The following is a 20,182-nucleotide window of genomic DNA, read 5'->3' on the forward strand; positions in this document are numbered from 1 at the left end:
AAGGCCCTGGTAAAAGGTTCTTCTGCACGTGCTCAGTAGAGGGACAGTTTAAAAACAAAGTTTACTTGCAGAGCGCCACCCCCCGACATGAAAACCACATTGTTTTCAGTGTTTCCCTTTAAATTGACATCGTTTTCAGAATGTTGCAGTGTAAATTTGAAACTTTGAAGTGTGTGTGTGTGTGTGTGTCTGGGTGGGATTCAGGGTGGGGCTCAGTGACATGTGATGGGAGGAGCAGAGTTATAAATGAAGCAGGGCGGAAAGAGTGAGTCTTATTTCTAACGGAGCTCCCGGACAGGCACACACACACACACACACAGAGCGTAGACTCTCTCAGCTCCTTCTTCTCCCATTTTGTGCCTTTTTAGTAACTTTTTTTCCAAGATGAACAGAATTATTGTGCAGCTCCTGGTGGTCGGATTCTGCTTCGCCATGGGTAAGAAAACATCTATTTATTCTGAAATAAACCTTTACCTTCTTATGCAAAGCAAATCATCCACGTATTAATATTTAGTAAGTTTATTTTCCAACAAAAATAGCACTTTGACATGTCTGTTTTGTTACAGTGCTTTTTTTTTCCTCCACTTTTAAACTTTTCCCAGAGCTTAAAATTGAATGTCCATTTTTTTTCCCCTCTTTTGAAATTCACATCAGATCCAGTCAAACGCGTTTTGTTGGACTGAAACTGTTGTTGTTTGAGGTTTTTTTCTGGTGGTTTTGGGAGTAATGTGCCATTATCTGTTGCTGCTGAGGTTTGCAGAGCAGCTTTGCCTCTTCACTGGGTGTGTTCGCTTCACACAGCAGGGCTGCTTCCACAAGCTTTCAGGACCACTGGGCTCACTTCAGGAGGCCCACCCCACCAGAAAACACCCCCTATGCCCCCTTCAGGAGGCCCACCACACCAGATAATACCCACTTATGCCCCCAGGACAAATGCAAAAGCACACTGTGCTGCAAACTACACCTGTGCACAAATTTAGTTTACCTACAGGATCTGGTAAAGAGGATGTTTCTGGTTATGAAATGATGAACATTGAGCTTCTGTTTGATACACATCAAGCCGAATAACACTAAAAATGTTGAAAATTAAACACTGTACAGAAAGTAATGTCTATTTTTAAATGGCTTACCAGTTGAGATAATTTAATAAGTTGAGGGATAAACAGAAATATGAGTTAATCCTGTTAAAATGCAGCTCAAAATAACCTCAGTGCAGGCTGAAGCGGGCGACCGTGTTCGTTTCCATTATATTGGCCTGTATTTAAATCCGCAGGGAACATTAGAAATGTTTGTGTAGTTAAAATTAGAACGTGACTAAATGGCTGAGTTATCAGTGAGTTGTGCCAAAAGCAGGAGTGAAGCAGTGATTTAAAGGTCAGTCCTGATTCGATCAACCGGAAATAGATTTTAGTTGACTGACAAAGTCATATGAAGATGAAGGAGGGCCTACACTGTATTGGGGGGGTAAAATCAACAGCCAGATAAAGACAGTTGGAGAATGGACAGAATAACAGGAAATCAAGAGAAAATCATTACATTACAAAGATTATTTGGCTCACTTGGTGAGACGGACTGGACGGTTAACCTTTTCAGTGAAAAGTCATGTCTGTCTGATTCATCTCGTGATGTTAAAGCCTGGTCGATGATGTTGTGTCGGTCGCTGAGGTGGTTGGATTAAGGTGATGGTTAACCAGTTGATTCAGTCAGTTGGTAGATGCTCCAAACACTGAAGAAATGTACACAATTAATTAGAAATCTGTCTAAAACACTAATGAATTCACAATAGAAATGAGTTTAGATTTTTTTCTTATTTATGAAGTTTTTGAAGCTAAAGTTTGAATAATGTACAGTGTAAAGCAGATGATTCTCACATGAGAATCAGTCACTCAGTTGTGGGAGGAAGATCTTTTCTTTTTCCCCCCCAGCTGTTAATAAAAGACTGAATCGTGCCTCAACCTGCCAGCCTTTGCATGAGAAATTCCTCGCCTGGTAACAGTTGAGGCTTTGCCCAGGTCTCAGATTCCTCCTGCACAGAGGGTCTGCTCTCCGGGACTCCATTGTCCTCGACTGCCATTGTTCTCTGGCTTTGTACCCCGCCCGCCCCTCGGCGCTCTCCTGTTTCCAGCCACACCCTGTCCGGGAGAAAGCGGGTCACCGGCTCGGGTCCTGGAGAGGCCTGGCCCTCCGCGGTTTGGCTCTGCCACACCTGACGGCGGTGGAGCTCGTTACCTGGGCCTGATCATGAGGTTCAGGTGGTGCTGAAGCAGGAAGAGGGCTCAAACGTGCGGGACAGGCACGCTCCAAGTCCCATCCTGGCTGCTTTCCATCAGTTCAGCTGATAAAATAGTTGTTTGTTACAGCAGGGTGACTCACGCCTGCTGACGCTGCAGGGATGAGCCTCTGTGGGCGTGCGGGTGACTTTAGAGCCAACATGATTCAGGCTGCTGGGAGGTTTTTTTTTTTTCTCAAACATCAACCTCCCAAAAAAAGGCCTGACAGGGAGGCGCTCACCTCCGAGCAGCTGCCAGCTCCTTCTTAAATCCAGATGTTTCAGCTTTTCTCCAGCTGAGAGTCTGAGTAACACAGTGCTACTTTATTTATTAACTTCACTGTGATCCATGTTTATTGATTCTATCTCAAATAATTTATTCAGCTTTATAAAATCTCATTTTCTCTCCATTTGAGTTTAAGTCTTATTTCTGTGTGCACATGTGTACGCTTAATTATATTTTAATGTTTCATCAATCATTCATGAAGCACTTCAGTTGCATTTTACCGTCTAAAAGATGCCGTAGTGAAAGGCCATGTGTAATAATCATGAGGTTGAACATATGATGAAAAAAAACCCACCTTTGTGACATTTATTGACCATGCAGAGAAAGTTTTATATCAGAGTAGTTAGATTTTAGCACTTCCCATTTCCTTGTGGATACGGGGTTTAAATCCCAAGCTGAAATATGACAAAGTATCTCAAATCCAATAAGATACAAACCAGCATTTCAGACTGAGAAGCCAGAATTACCTAAATAGAGAGTAGAAATACAATAGGTGAAAGTACTATTATTTTTTTAATGACTGTAACATAATACGAGCTGTATCCTGAGCTGCCCCATTGTTCACCAGGAAGCTGCTACAGAGATTAAAAGTGATACTGGAGTAGAATATTTACCGGCTCTAATACCAGTTAGTCCTCTCATTCAGAGCTGTTTGTTCTTCTCATCCTGATACAAACGGAGTGTTTGAACAGACTCGCCCACAAACAGTCGGCCTCGCCGGCTCTAATGCCACGGCGTAAAGGTAATGATGATCCATTCTGGGGCTTTACACGCTGTTTGCAGAGTTACCTAATGGTTCTCAATGGACTCATGTTTGTGTGAGCATCAATCTCTTTCCATATGGATGTTTTTTCTTTTTTGTTTTTTTGGGTTTTTTTTTTTTTTCCAGCCACTTCCCACAGTAAACAGAAACTGCCAGTAAAGAGTCGATCCCTCTCAGCCTGAGGACTTCTTCTCAGTTTCACACCTGAATCAACTTCTCTTTATTGACAGAGGTCTTGGTATTTAACCAATATTGACAGATATTTAATCTCATCACGTTCTGATCACAGAACGTTTTTCACAGTGAAAACGGGAGAGGCAGTTATTATTCCACACTCTGTATTTCCTACTGAGTGACACACCTTATTATTGACGGTGTTTTATTCAGCTGAACAATTACTCCAAACATGCTGGAGCTCAGGATTGTCACATCAGAGGCTCGGAGGTTTTCAGCTGAGTCAATAATCATTCTTTAGAAACAGCACTTTTTAATTAATTTCTTTAAAATGTAGCTACTCGTACATTTTCCTCCATCTCATTAGACTTTTGTAGAGAGTAATGTGTTTTACCCCTCTCTGGAATCCTCCTCTGTCTGTGGATTACACTGCTGTGGTTACTGGAAACAGCACTTTGTTTTAACTACAAACATATTGGAGACAGAAATCCGCCCTGATCTCACTGTGGAGTGAAAACCTCTCCTTTAAAGACCGACTTGAAAAACCTTTACTGCTCTCTTATTCCTCAACTGTTAAACCAAAACAGTGTAGTCAGAGTTGCTGTCAACCTTCTTCTGACTCCTGTTTTCTTTCTGTTCTAGCAGAGTTAAAGATGTGGAAATGTCTCTTGATCTCATCCTGGTTAGTCTCAAATTATGGGAAAACAAATAGCCTCTTTATTCTAATGTTGAAACTATACTTAAATGGAAATACATCAAATGTACATTTTTGTTCTTTTAATTTCATCTCCAGTCATGGAAATTGAGAATATAGTGTCTAAAAATATTAATTTACAGAAGATTACGGTTTTCCCTTTTTTTCTCTCTCTTAAATGGAGGTCATAATTACCACAACAACAAACACTTAGAAACAAGTATGAAAAGCAATGATAAAGACTGAGCTGTCCAGTGCACAATAAAAACTACACTGGGAGGGTGAATTAATCAGGTTTTCAGCACATATTTTTGTGAAGCAAAGTGGACAAGAGTTCGTTACTTTTCTGTGTTGAAGTTCGACAACGTGAGGCTGCAGTGGCGGTGTTTGACCGCTGGGGGGCAGCGCAGGACTAGTAGTACACATGTAGCGTGTCAGTGTTGTGCCACACCTGACCATCCGAACAGGTAACCTGCTGTGGCCACACACACACACACACACACACACACACACACACACACACACACACACACACTCACTGTCTGTGTTCAGTCTCTGTTCTCTGGCCTGTCAACCGAAGCGCTTGTATTGATTGTAGAATTTTTTTTAAATTCTTTTGAGCTGCTCACAAATGTCAACATGAGTTCATATTGTCTCACACGAAGCATCTGCACCCACAAGAAAACGCTTTAAATGGAGGAAAGGCAGAAATCAGCACTTTCCACTTGGATTGAATGTTTATTTTTTTAAAAGATAAAATGATTTGGCTTTTACATGCTTTACTATAATTATTAATTTGATTAAGTTAAAACGTTCTGGTTTAAAAAAAACAAACTAAAATGTCAGTGTTACTACTGTTTGGCTGTTTTTTTTTCTCCATTTTTTTCAGTTTTATGTAATTTTGAATTGGTTTTGCTGTATAAAGTATCTTAATATTTTAATACTTCACAATATGTTATGTAATACCAGAATACACATTATATTTTCTATTTGATTTTGTGTCATATTCTGATTTTTAACATAAAGCATGTTTATGTTTCTAAGTTTATGCTAGATGTGTGTATGTGTTCAGCATGTTAAAATTAAATTTATCCCAGTTTTTTTCTTTCCAAGCAGCCTAGAAAAATCAACCTAAATGCAAACATAACATTTTCAAATTCATCTACAAACTGTTACTGGGGTCTGAAATCTTTTCTGTGGAGGTAACAAATCATTTTAAACTTTATATACTTTAATGAAACTGTCAACTTGTTATGAGTACGTAAACTGATGAACTTTACTTTATATCACAACCACACCTGCGCTCATGTCACCTGCTCGCTCGAGGCCTCAGGTGTTTGATGACGACTTGGATAAGTGGTTGTGAAATCACTAAATGTTCTCCTGCTTGCAGCTGCTTCGTAAAGTTCAAACGATCATGTCGTGAGCGTTCAGAAAAGGCCTTTAAATCTTGAGCGTCGAAGCTTCAACAGAGATCTGAAGTAATAGTCACATGACTGTTATCAGCACCTACTAGTGGCCCAAACTGGAAAGATTAACCTTTTTCAGCATTTCTGTGGTGCGATACGATAAAACGGTGCATTTTCTATTGAATGATTGAGAGCAGCTGGGAACCGCATGTGGCCTGCGAGTCGTACAGCGTGAAGGTCTGAATGAAAACGCTGGTTCAGGCTCTGCACTGGAGTGTTCCTCTCAGGTGTGTCTTCTGCTGTGCAGTCATCCGAGTTGTTGTGACTTCTCCCTTTCCAGTAATGACATGTTCCCGTCACTGAGCGTCTGCTCTCACGCTGACGATGTGCTCCATGTGGGGAATGTCCAACTTCCTGGTGTTTTTAAGTATGATAAACAAAAACTATTGGACTTTGTGTTTTCCGTAGATCACTTCTTTGTGCTGAGAATACATACTGGAACAAACCCAGTGCTCCTAACGTGGTTATTCCCACGACTGGTAGAATTTCCTCACGTTTTTTCTCTGTGGGGTTTACATGTTTTCCTCTCGTTTCCCCCTGCTGTCCGGAAACATATATTTAAGGTTAAATGATAGGTGTGAGTGTGAGACTGCCTGTCTCTGTGGCGTCGCTCACCTTTACCAAAATGTGTTTACGATATTTACAAGTGTCATGCATTTGTGGGATGAGCGGTGGAGCTAAGCATGTGAGTATGTTGCATCCGTGAAGATTTTTGCCAAATCTTTCGTGCGATAGAGTGTTGTTTGGCGGATTTGGTGGTTTGAAAGACCAAACAAGAGCTTCAGTAGGGTGTGGAAGTAAAACAAACACGGCCGCCACAGCCGGCGGCTCCTCCTCCTCCTCCTCGTGGTGGTGGTCAGTCCGGCACCGACTGCTCACCCAAACCGATCCCGCAGTGGTGCTATTGTTACATGTTTATGGAGTTCACTCCATCGAAAATGTTTTCAGACAAGTTAAACACAATGAGAATAAGACAAAACAACAAATTGAATGTAAAATGTATGCTAATGAAAAAAAAATGTAATCCTAAATGAACCCCACAATCACATAGAAGGTGTGTAATAGAAGTGGGGAAGAACAAATGATCCATCTCTTCTTCCAGGGTTACAAGATGGTTGAACGGACTGTGGGTGAAAGCAGGTCACACACACACACACACACACACACAGTCTCGTATTTCTATCCTTGTGGGGACCTTCCATTGACTCCCATTCATGTCTAGCCCCTAACCCTGACCCTTACCCTAACCCTAACCCACACCACAATAAAGCCTAACCCTAAAGAAATGTTTTTGCACTTTTACTTTTTTCAGTAACAACAACATGGTCAAGAAAACACTGTTTCTCCTACTTAGGACCGGAAAAAGGTCCCCACAAGGCACGTCGTTTCACGTTTTGCTATCCTTGTGGGGACATTTGGCCCCAACAAGGATAGAAATACAAGAACACACACACACACACACACACACACACACACACACACACACACACACACCCAGAGAGGTTTGTGAATGGAAACCTCATCGACAGAGTATAAAGGTGCAAACCTCTACATCACGACACACCCCTGAGGTAAAAGCTGCTGAAACTACATGAAAAGGATCCATTAGAACAACCGGAAAAAGAGAACGAAGAGCAGATGTGTTTTAAGTCGAAGGCCTAAAGCTTTTTGCATTTGAGGTCAGGACTTTTGGCTGGTCCAGAACCTCGGGACACGAGTCAAAAATAAATGTTTTCTCTGTTTTGCGCATGTCCTTGTTTTAGAGCGGTATTTGTGTTGAGGGCTTTGTGAGGCTTTGCCGCCTTTTCAGCTCGTGATTCTTCTTACGTAAACACAGTGTCGTGCTGCAGCGCCATGGAAAAGATTGTTGCGTACATCCGTTTTTTTTTTTTCCCCCCCGAGGACCAAGTGTCTCAGTGGGGCGGCGGATCAGGTTGGACTGGATCTGACACGCTGAGGAGGAGGAGGAGGAGGGATGGGGTTTGCAGCATGTCTGTCAGCATTGCTGAGCGATGAGCTGTGTGTAGGTGTGCCGCCACTTCAGTCATGTGACTTTAAAAAAAAAAAAAAAATCAAACGCTAGATGCATTCATTTTATTGCTTTTTCTATTTTAGTTGTCAAAGTTGTAAAAATGAGTGGCAGCCAGAAGCATGGGCTGCTGGTGGTTGGTCTCTGGATAAGAATTATGTCTCCACTTAGAACAGCCTGTTTGAAATAGTATACAGACAAAAGCAACGCGATCGCTTGTGAACAGTCACTTGACTTTAGTTTGGGTGTGACCGAAACCAGTGCCACAGGGTGTGTGTGTGTGTGTGTCTGTGTTTAAATGATTTGTAACTGTGTGTGAATGAAACAAGACTCCAATATAATATTTTTAGTACATTTTCATACATTCCCGATAACATGAAAATCTAAATGTAGATTTCTGGGTGTGCGTTGGCTGAGAAGTGCTGCACAGCTGAAAATGAATCGCTGCTCATCTAAACACATGACGATGACTCGGCTCGGCAAACATCTCTATAATGTAAATCCCGTTCCTCAGACGCCATCAAATCACTGCCAAGAGAAATTTCTTCATGCAAGTCTTCGCAGTCCTCTTTCAGTCTGACTGGTTAAATGTGGGAAAAAGTCAAGCAGCACTGGTGGAGCAGTGGTTGGCACTGTCGCTTCACTGTAAAGAGATCCCAGTTCAGTTTGAGGCTTCTTGTGTGCAGTTTTTTTTTGAGCTGTGTGTTAATTGTAATTGATGCATATTAGAGAAATTGATGACTAATTGGGCAGAGCCTCTGTCTGAGTGTGAGTAGGTGCAGGTTAGTCCAGGGATGTTTTCTACACTTGCTTTGCTCCACTAAATATCCTCTTGATCAACACACACACACACACACCCTGCTAAAACAGGAACGGTTGTGTAAATCACACAGACGTTCCTGTATATTATTCGATGGCTTGGTTTTATTCGTTACGTGAAGGTTTGGAGGCAGTTTGTACGTGATCGTCTTCATATTGATGAACGTCGCAGCAGTGGTCCCCTCCGATTCAGTCAAACCTGAAGACCGTCATGCAGGAGTTCCTGTGGGAGAATGGAGACTCCACTGTAAAACGGAGTGTGTGCCATTTTAAAACATATTTTGAATGTATAAAAGATGGAACATCCACTGGAGTAATCGCGTGCAACATGAAATCAGTTAAAATGTCTCTTTTCAGTGATTTTAGAGATACTGATGGGGGTCGGGAGTTCAAGCTCGTCTCATGATGACGTGATAAAACCTCTAATCCTGGTTGGTATCCTGGTCTTAAACTTGGGGAACTACATTTTTTTTTTTTTTTTTTTTTTGTCAGGGCTGTTTCTGATAAGTAGATCACAACACACTATTCTTTGGTGCCACAGGAAGCTGCATTCAATTATCCTCACCTCTGTCCTCCATTCAATGTGGGCCTGTTTTAATTACAGGACTGTGCTGAGAGGACTATTTACACGCCGTCACATCGTGTCTCCAGTCATGAGACGATGAGGTTGAAACTGGAGACACGGGTTTTTGACATCTTTAGTTTCTGGGCAGAGTTAAATACTCCCGCCTCAAAGCTTCACTCCACACTCGGAGGCTGTGAATGGATCGCAGCAAAATACTTGTTCAGATTACGAAGTCTCTAGAACAAACCGGTTTCAAACAAAAGAAATGATCTCCTTTATTATAGATTCATTTCGAACATTCTCTCTGTTGTTTTATTGTGAAAGTTTCTGCCCGTGTAACGTACTTTAAGGTTTTATTGTGCCAAACACCTCTCAGTATTGCTTCAAACAACCACACACGTTTCTCCATCTTTTCTTTACTCCCATATGTTTTATTTCTTGTCATTTTTAAGAAGAAATTGTTTAAAAAATGAATACATAGGGTTTGAAATCATGCTAAGCCAAAGTTAAAATGAAGTGTGTCTGTTGTTGCAGTTGTAAATTATGCATGAGGAGGTACCAAACGCATGAGCGGGCACACTGAGTTCTATGTGTTTATATAAGACTGATTATATTCAGTGCAATAATTATAACATATCAGTTGCTCCTTCATTGCAACTTCAACCACTGAGTCGACTCGTTTTAAAGCCGGATGTGTTTTCTGCAACCGGGAATCAAAAACTCAAGGCCAAAGCCTAAACTGCTGCAACAGTACAGGGGACAAAGTAGCAGTTATAACACTTTAATTAAAAAAAAAAAAAACAAAAAAACCTTAACAGTAGTAAGTAGTAGTACCACTTAGACATAGCTGAAGTTTGTTTTCTTTAAATCAACAGAAATCTTTGTGGTGTCTCATTTTAAAATCAGTATCTGCTGTGTCAGCAGTGAACTAATCCTGAGGTTCTCTACACTTTCAGCGATTTTAATTTCATTTGAATGCTCTGCACTACTATTTATTGGGATTTTGTTTTATTTATGATGATCTCTTAAACATAAATTGCAAAAACATGAAGTTCACTGTTCAGAAACAGTTTAAAATCATTTTAAAGCAATTAGAATGGTCTGTTAACTTTCTTCTTCTTGTTAGTCATTATTAATGACTATTCAAGTCAAATTTCTGCAATTTTAGTTGATAATATTTATTTAAATCTGTAGTTTGGATTGGCGCCAGTAGCTTAGATTCACAGTTCACACATAGTTCTTGTAGATGAACTCCATATCAGGTCATCTGGGGAAGAAAAAAAAAAACAGAAAAAACCTGAAGTGAAGAGACTCCTTGAGTGAACCTCTGAAGCTTCAGTCAACATCCCTCGGCTGACTGGCGGTTCGAATTTACGACTTCTACACAATGTGGCGTTATCTGTGGCTGTCTGGAAGCCGACCAAAGCTCCGGGCTCAGCTTTTACCTATCAGGCTTTAATACTGGAGTCAGACTGGCACACAGTGCATACCTGAACGACTAACGTCCGCATAAGGAGAACAAGGCTTATAATGACTCTGTCAACCAAGATTAGATATCAGGAAATATCACACAGCTTGCAGCAGGCGCAGCCAAAATAATTAGTACAAGCAATCAAGATTAAAACATTTTGGAAAGCAATGAAGAGGCAGGAAGGAAGAAATAATCAAGACAAAGGCAAGAATTTAATGAATATTGACTTCTCATGTGCTGAAACAACCAAATATTGGAATGAATTCATAAATACTGTGTAGTCACCTCGAAGCACTTTACATTTAAGTTAACTATAGAGTAAAAACTCAGTTTGTCTTCAGCCAGTGTTTCCCTGAGTGTGTGGGACTCATGAGCAAAAGTAGCTTTGACTGATGCTTCTGACTGATGCTGAAAAGGTTTTATGTTGAAAAACAGACGACCGCCCATCACTGGAGTTAAGACTTTAAAATACCAGCAAGTTGTAAAAATCTGAGAAGTAAAAATGTTATGAGACCAAAACTGGGTAAAGATGGAGAATAAATAAACCTCGTCGATAAACATAGAAAGTACAAAGAAATTCTCATTGTCATTCCTTCCAAATCAGTGTTTAAGACATTCATTAGATACAAGCTTGTGGTTCATAGCTAAAGAAGAGAGACACTTCAGTTTGAGGTAAAAGCTCCTAAAAAGTCCCACGGTGGTCTCGAACCCTTCCACAGTGCAAAGGTCGGCTCCTTTGTTGTTTATCTCCAGTTTGATTGTCGGAGACAAACACTGGAACCATCTCAGCCGGACACGAGAAGAGCTTTAATGGCCGCAGGTGTATTCATTAACCGACATTCACAGCTGCTGAGTGCAGGCCGTGCACGCTCATGCCTCCTTAATGCACCCTAATCTTATCCTCCCCATCTCTCTCTCTCTCTTCTTTTTTTCTATCCCAGTGCATGCACTCCGCTGCTACGAGTGCAAGTTTGGCATCTCGCGCGTGTGCATAACCACGAAGACGACGTGCGAGAGCGGGGAGCAGTGCTTCAGTGGCGAGGGGACCGCAGGTGAGGAGCTCACTGGTTAGAAATGTCACCAGGCGAGAGCAGCTTGTCATCGCCAAAACCGAAAACCCCACAAGCTGCATTCTCCAAGTGCTCGGCCTCACGCGAACAAAGAGCAGAGGAGTGATTCTGTGACAGCGTCCAGGACGGCTCTCCGGTTGCAACGCACTGTCATCGCTTCAGTATTTGTAAATGAACATCATCCTCCGCTAAAAGCACAAACTAGTCTGCACGCCTGAGTAAAGCAGGTCGTAAATTTTAATGCATCTGCAGCAGGTATTTTAATGTAGCCTGAGAACAACTGGCTCAGAATGTCTTCAGTAGACAAGAAGGGTTTGAAAAGTCGGCTAAAGTCCCTCAAACAGCTGAAATAAGGTTAAAGTCACAAAGAGGCTACAGAAACGGTTCTCTAAAGCCAAGAATGAAGAGCTGAAGGAGTCAAAAGTTTGAAAAGACAGCTGGAACTCAGGAAAAATCATTGTAATAGTCAGATAAAAGTCATAACTAGTTCGTTTGAAATGTGGGCTGAAATTTCTGCAGGAAAGGTCATGATGTCTGTTAAAAGACAGAAATAGATGGAATATTCAACAGAAGATTGCAGCCAGCAAAAATTCATGAATTGGTCATTTTTGAAAGTTGGCCAAATGTTAATAAGTTGTTGAAATGGTGAGCTGAAAGTCATAAATGAAGAGTTTGTTAAAAGTTATGCACTGCACGGACTTGGAATAGTCAGACTTCATGAACCCAGTCTAAAACGGCAATCTGAAAGCTTTGAAAGAGCTGAAATGGTAAAAATAATACATTTGATCCCAATTCCGAATCCTCTGCGCGAGACGTCAGCGGTAAAGAAACGGTGAAAAGATTTGCAGATCTGCACAACGCTTTGCAGCCGATGCTGGATTTATCAGGCCCTGTCGATCACAGACGAGAAGAGCCCACAGTTTCTAATCTCAGCTTTCATCGAGATAAACATGTTTGTTTGCCGGCTGCTTCACTTTCCCTTCGCTGTATCGGCGGGAAATCACTTCAGGTTTGAGAAGATATTCCAACCGCCGCGGGATAAACGTTTTCTACTACCTGCGCCGAATGCAAATTAGGATTACGATGAAAATATTGTTAAGGAATCGGCTTTGACCCACATCGGTAGCTTTTAGAATTCCATCCTTCATTTATGGGTGTAGCTTTATCTGAGATCACAGTAAACGCCCTCTGTCAAAATGGACGTTACTCCAGGAAGTGAACGGTTTAGAGTTCAATTCATCGAGACCAGTGAGAGAGGTGCAAGGGGTTTCTAAATGGGGGGAATAAAACCCCATAAAGTCTACCTGATATTTTCAGTTTAGTGGCAGTTTTCAGAAAGACTGAGGCCATCTGAGAAATCTGAATTCACCGACTCTCTCGGTTGCTCTGCAGTCGGCTTCGTGCCAATCACCCTGAAGGGCTGCCTGAAGATCGAGAAATGCAACAAGACCACGGAGGAGAGCATCCCCGCCATCTCCAACAGCACCGTGTACTCCATGACCAAGACGTGCTGCGACACCGACCTGTGCAACGCCGCGCCCGGCCTCCCCGGGGCCCCCGGCCTCGGCTTGCTCCTCGCCTCCGTCTCTGCTCTGTTTGTGGCCAACCTGATGGCTTGAGACACACACACACACACGCACACACACACACACACACACACACACACACACACACACACACACACACACACACACACACACACACACACACACACACACCCCAGTGCTTCAAGAGTTAAATTAAAGGGTCTTATATTTCCTGGTGTTTTATATGTTGTTGGGGGGGGTTTATTTCAGTTACAGTCTAATTTCTGATTGTGGTTCTTGTTTTTTGTTTTGTTTTTTTCCTCGTGTAGAAGTCCTCGAGGCCATAAGCTTCAATTTCAGTTCCACTGGAACAATTACAATTTAAGCTCTCTGCATTCACTTTCGACACGATTTCAGTTCTAAAAATGTTCCTGGTCTATTAGTTCAATTCATGTATTGAAGAAAACAAAAAGATACTTAGCATTAGTGTCAACCCATTTGTGTAAGTTATAGTTAATTGCCTTTATTATATTAGATTTGTAGATTTTAGTGCTTTTGTGAACATTTCTGCTCCTTTTCATTTCATTTTGTAAGATATATCCATTATAATGAAAAAAAAAAAACTATCTGGCTGTTCTTGGATGAAATGTTTCAGAGTTTTTGAAAAATCTTTTTTATTTTTCCACTCTGTCAACTGAAGACACTGAGTCTGATGTTGTTTTGTACTGATATGAATTATACCCGTCACCATTAGGTCTGGAGTGAGGCTTGGGTTGTTCCTAGTAGCTTCTGATGTGTGTTTATATGTCATACATTTAAGGGCATGTTGTGTTTGAAAAGCTTCTGTTTGCTGATGAAATGAGACAAAAGCCTTTGTGAAAACTGTCCGGGTGTATCTCTTATTGTGTGACACAGAGATGAGTCACACTGGTTTAAAGTGGCACTTTTGGCATTGTTCCCCAAATTGAATCCACCTCTGGGAATGTTCTGTTTTGAAACTGGTGATGTATTTGAAGGATGAATAAAATGGAAGTAAAAACTGGGAGAAAAAGGACGTCATTTTTGTTTGTGGCGTCCCGATTGTGATTTGGGTTTTCCCCCTAAATAAAGAACTCGTCACCTGGCAGGTCCAGCTGGTCCTGCTGGTTTCACCTGCTCTGTCTTGGGCAACCACAAAGCCTTGAACACTTCAGAATTCCACATTAGAGTCCTACAGAGGCAGGAAACGGTCTGTGAAACAGGATATGCTATGAGGAGAAGTTAGTTTTCTAGAACAATTTAAACATTGGTTCCAGCTCATGGCCTAAATTTAAGTTAAATTCTGTAGGATTTAATTAAACAAAGTATTTTCCTGATTTTTTTTTTTTTTTTTTTGATTAAAAACACCATCATTTACTAATTTCTGTTCATTTTTAAGTCGAAATGTCACATCAGTATGTACTTATCCTGTTTTAAACTGGACTTCCAACTCGGATGACAAAAAAATAGGCCAATGTATACTTTGCGGTTTGAATTTTGTCTTTTATAAGTCTTTTTGCAAAGCTAAATGAGCAAAAACACTGTTATATATCACTGAGGAAAAGGAGGAATCAGACTCTTCAAAAAAGTAGCTATTTCTCGACTGGCTTTCTGAATATATTATCGATGCAGATTCAAAAGAAACATCAAGAGAGTCTTTGAAAAGAGGGGAAAATACAAAAATATATTGGAAATCAACGGTTTTCCACTGCTCTGAGCGGAAGATCTGATGCTTGTATAAGTTAAATTCAATAATGGACTGGATGTTTCAGTTGGTATGAATATTTTGATCTGAAGTTATAGAAATCCAGTATAGTAAGACTGGATTCACAATTTAATCCACGACCAATCCTTCAGTTGGATCATCTTGTAATTGGAGAATTATGTATTCATATTGACTGGCACGCACGAACCTGCACACACTCACACACGTCAGATTTTCCATCTCAGCAGCATCATTAATTTTTCACATTCCTCTACTGAGTCTTCACATCAGGATGAAGACAAAAGGTTTGGACCATCCTCCTCCGGTCTCCTCCCTGCACCTCAGCCTTTAAAACGCCAGCCGACACCCAGCAGGCTCATCAGTTCACCTCCAAGCAGCATCCCACCTCACAGGAAACCACAAGCTTCTCTCTCCGTCTGGACGGATTGTAGTATTCTTTTTTTCATTATTTGTCTTTTGATTAAGCTCAAAACATCAAGATGGGAAAAATCTTCCTTGGAGTCATTGTGGCGATCACATCTGTGATTTTCGGTAAGATTATCACTTTTTCTTTTTTTCCCAGAGTCAAATCTCCCTTTCTAAATTCCTTGTTTCAAGATAAAGTGATATTATAGAGAAATGTACTTTTTTTAAATTCATTAAAAACAAGGTCAAAAAAGAAAATCTCAGATACCAAACTTCAGTTTCACATTTTATTATGATAAAGATTAAAAAAAGAGACTTTTTCAATGAACCTATGGTTATGGAAGCCGAGCTACATTATGGCTGCTCATTCCAAATAAAATATCTCTGTGAAAGAATCTCTGAAAGCACAAGTTACATTTTAGGAGTGGTGGAAAACTTCTCTTTACGTTAGTCAACTGTTATATTATAAGTTCTGGTGGGAAACATGAGAATTGCAATGATTTGAGGAATACTCAAGTAATGTGTCAGAAGTAGTTGACAAAAAATAACAAAAGTATGAACACTGATCCAGACAGGATGCTCTACAGTTATGTGGGCCTACGCGGTGTGTTTAGGTGCACTGCGCATGCCTTTCCAGTAAAATCAGACTCATTTTCAGTCCTTCACCTTGGATTGAGTTCCTTATTGGTAAAAGCTGATGGGCACCTTTTCCAGTGTGATGTCCAAAGTGAATCAGCAGTCTTTTGGTTTTTGTCAGTTGAAACGTTCTTGTTTAGTCACAGTGGGAGGAGCTGAAAGGCTTTGTTTGCGCTACAATGCAGGGTGGTGGTAGGTATGAAATTCTTTGAACATGGTGCTCGCTCACCTCAGATGATCTGACCGAGCCCAACCCACCAGAACAAAAGGCCAGGCATTGTCCGAGAACCTCCTCTGGAAAGAATACTCATCTTCACCAGTAAAAAGTAACCTCACCGGACTGTCGGACAGCGCAGTCACATTCAGGTCTTCAAAATCCCCCGACAGCAAGTCATTATTTTAGTTTAATATCACTTTATTAAAATAGGCTGGCTGCTTCATCTTCATCCGATTTAAAACTGCTTCTTTAACTTGGATTGTTTTTTCTCCATGTGTCTTTCAGCGGATTCCCTGATCTGCAACAGCTGCTCTGCCAGCCTGTTTGGTTTCTGCATCAATGCTCAAGACGTGACCTGTTCGACTAACACCAGCGTTTGCTTCACTTCCACTGCAAGTAAGTTCGTCAGACCTGCACAAACCCGGATCACATTCATGTCTCCTCAATACAGAGACACACAGTCACACATGGAGCTGGTCCAGCTCTGTAATATATGAATTCATACTATTAAAGCTCAGGAGGAAGTTAAACAGGAAGTGAGGACCTTAGTGAATGTTTCATGCATTAGCGGAGAGTTGAACTGAAAACACATAAATTCAACACGTTTTCTCCACATTGGAATAATCTGTCACCTGTTTTCTCTCCACAGCCTTCCCCAGTCTTACATTTACTCCTGACCTCAGCCAACAGGGATGCACGGAGCCGGCAGGCTGCAATATTACCGTCAACATCACATTGGTCGGTACCACTCTTTCCAACACGACCGAGTGCTGCTCGACAGACAGGTGCAACCCCGTGAATCTCAGCGGCGCAACATCCATCAAGATGAGCCTGACCGCTGCGATCAGTGCTGCCATCCTCGCCTCCGTGTGGGGAAGCATGCTGCAATAAAATCATGTGCAACGAAATCAATGTTTGCGTCATGTATTTTCGTGAAAGGTTCAAAACAGAATCAACACCTAAGCTTTACTCTTTAGATTGAATGAGTCATTACGTAGCTATGTTTATGTGCTCACGCTGTGAACCGGTCTTCTTCGTAACTCTGATGTTGTCCTGTCTGGCTTCAGCTTGAAATAAACGTTAAACTCAGGGGTTCTCGGCATGGAAGTTGATCGATGAGACGTTTCTGGGAAACTTTGAGCTTGTAAATCTTCCATGTTGTTTTCTATTGTTGTTATTGTTTTTTTTTTTTTTTTAATTTCTTTTTTTAATTTATCCTTTTATTCACTTTGTGTCTGTACACAATTTTAATGTAAAAATAAAAGAATATCTTAAAAAAAACCCATATTTTGTGTGTGGGACTACTTGAGTATAGTGACGAATGGCAAACGAACTTCATCAGACTGTAATTTCAGTCTCACTCCCGCACAATAAGTAAGGCTACTTCACCTCCACGCCTCATAAACATAGTTTGCAATGTGAGAAGAGTCTGGACTTCAAACTGAAATGTCAGAAATGTCCCAGAATCTCTTCCGATGTGTGTGAATGAATGCAATCATTGAAAGTCCGACTGAAGCAGTTTGTTCAGATTTGGAGCATTAATCGAGTGCAGTTCTCTCGTTAGACGACGACATCGAGGAGCACTCTACACTGAATGGATGTGACTGTGTTATTCTAATTCCACTATAACTGATGCATGCACAGTTCGTTAATATGACACAAAATAATCTATTTCAGTGTAAAAACAGCTGCTTGGTGGGTAGATTTGCTCCATTTACACACAATGGTAGACTTAACAAATCTGTTGGACATTTCACTAAGTTGAGAACGCCACTGGGTTCTTTTTAACTGTGAGATGAATCGAAAGATGCAGCAAAAATAACACAAAATGACTGAACGCTGAGAAATGCTGAAGCATTTGTGGCAAATTAGCAATAAGGTCATGGGTTTGCGTGTTCTCTCTGCCGGTGTGTGGGTTCTCTTTTCATGTCCATCCATGGTGTAAAACAGAGAACGAGATGAAGGCGTGACAGAACTCGGCATCAGGTCAGCACCAAATCGGTAACTAGCTGCAATCGATCAACCATGTTATAAAACCCAGAAAAATTCAAGAAAGTGAAAGAGAAGCTGGAGGATGTTCTTAGCATTTGTTGTTTATTTTCATCCTCATTGTTTTGTTTGCACATACTATATCATACTTAACAATATTGGTTTATATCTGTAATTCAAAGAGTTCAGTTTGCTGTTCCCCTGTAAAAATCCAAACGTTAAATTTGACTTGAGGAACAATCTCATGATTCATTATAGCGCGTTTCCCCACAGGGAGGCCAGGGCGGCTGCACCGACGGCCGCGGCGAGGGTCATCTTGTTGGCCGTGGCGCCGCTGAGGTGGATGGGGTTGCAGAAGTCTGCCGAGCAGCACTCGATGGCGATCTCGTAGCTGATGCTCAGCAGGGTGCCGTTGGTGGTCATGTTGCATCCCAGCGGCTCCCTGCAGCCCTGGATGGTGAAACCAGGGAATGTCTGGACTGATGGGAAAGCTGAGGAGGAAGGTTCCTGTCAGGCCAGAGGGGATCTTCATGGGTGTAATTTAACTTTTTACAAACGATCCAGCACAGTGGTTTGAGTTTCATGTAATAAAACTTGTGTGTTTGACTGGGTGTCACGCTGTATTTAGGTCTGATCTTAGAGATTCACGTCTTTTCTTTTTACGTGACGTATGAGAGTTGATGTGTTGTGACCCACTTGCTTTTCCTGTGTAGCAGACGCTGGTGTTCGTGGAGCAGGTGTCGGCGCCAGAATTCATACAAAGGCCGAACAGACCGAAGGAGCATTTGTTGCAGGTCAGAGACTCGACTGAAACACACAAACATCAACAGAGGAAATCAACCACAACAGTATCGAAAGATATGAGTTCAAAACAAAAAAACACCATCAATAACACAATAACACAACATGATCTTCAGACAGATAAGTGCCTGTGAGCATGTTTCATATTACTGTAATTGTTTACTTCCAATAAAACCAATATTGTCTAAAAAAGTCATATTTATCATGGGGTGACGGGGTTTGGAGGCTGGAGGTAAATCTTGGACAGGCTCCAACAATTTCCTTCAGTTTTTTTCACTTTATTTGGAACAACCAGGAGACACAGGCTGTCCAACATGAGCATGTGAGGAAATCACACCACCGACTGATACAAAGAGAAAATCACACTCCTTTAAAATGACTTCAAGCTTTGTGATCCTGTGAGCGTTTTGTACTCAAATCAGTGAAAGATGCATCGGATATTTTCTGTATTTTCTACAGAAACAAAGATTAATATGTACACAAAACACTAACATGACTAAAATCAGTTTAATTTTTGTAGTCTATGGAGTAAAAAAAGGATGGAACACAGAAGATGACCACGTGTGTGGATTTTTGGCCAAGGTTTAACACTACATGAGGATTACTGATGCAGACCATGTGAATATCACTATAACTATCGAAAAGTCTGAGCAGGTTGTTGATTATACTCCATAAAAACAGATCAAAGAACAACATGAAGACAGACATTTAATGATCGCAATCATGTAAAACAGACAAAATATGATATATGTCTTCTGTTACAGAGACTTAATACTTTTACTCAAAGTCAGTCTCAGTCAAGAAAATTTATTTTCATGGTCAGCCATTGAAAATTCAGTCTGGTGTTGTAGTATTTTATAGGTATTTGGATAAAGTGGCAAAGGAGGAGGTATTGCTGGAGCATTAAAAATGTTTAACATGTGAGTGTAACGTTCACTGAGTGAGAGGTGACAGCTCTACTTCACTTTGAATTTAAAGAAACTCATTGCACCCATTTTGGTCTGGCCTGTTCGTGAAATAGGTTCATTCCTGTTCAAGGTTCATCCTGTAGGGATTTTTGTTGAAGAGTTCAGGTTGACTGCTCCACCTCAGAGTGAAATTGCAACATGAGGCTCTGGTCGCATGATGATACATTATGAAACAGCACCAGCTTTCATCACAACGTGGAACAAAAATCCAGAAAGCCTCATTATATCATGCAAAACAATCCTCAGATGTCTTAAATGAAAAGTTGCTTTTTATGACTTCCCTCCAG

The 20,182-nt window shown here is 41.1% G+C and overlaps 1 protein-coding gene across 1 annotated transcript; it reads left to right on the plus strand.

Annotated features, from left to right (window-relative positions):
• The first annotated feature begins 276 nt into the window (after nucleotides 1-276).
• Nucleotides 277-14,180, plus strand: LOC115409883 (prostate stem cell antigen-like). Its single transcript, XM_030121175.1, has 3 exons — nucleotides 277-436; nucleotides 11,481-11,591; nucleotides 13,002-14,180. The coding sequence occupies exons 1-3, from the start codon at nucleotides 385-387 to the stop codon at nucleotides 13,226-13,228; spliced, it is 390 nt and encodes a 129-aa protein (XP_029977035.1). The 5' UTR covers nucleotides 277-384; the 3' UTR covers nucleotides 13,229-14,180.
• Nucleotides 14,181-20,182: the final 6,002 nt, after the last annotated feature.

This window comes from Salarias fasciatus, chromosome 22, assembly GCF_902148845.1.
Source record: "Salarias fasciatus chromosome 22, fSalaFa1.1, whole genome shotgun sequence".
Taxonomy (NCBI): Eukaryota; Metazoa; Chordata; class Actinopteri; order Blenniiformes; family Blenniidae; genus Salarias; species Salarias fasciatus.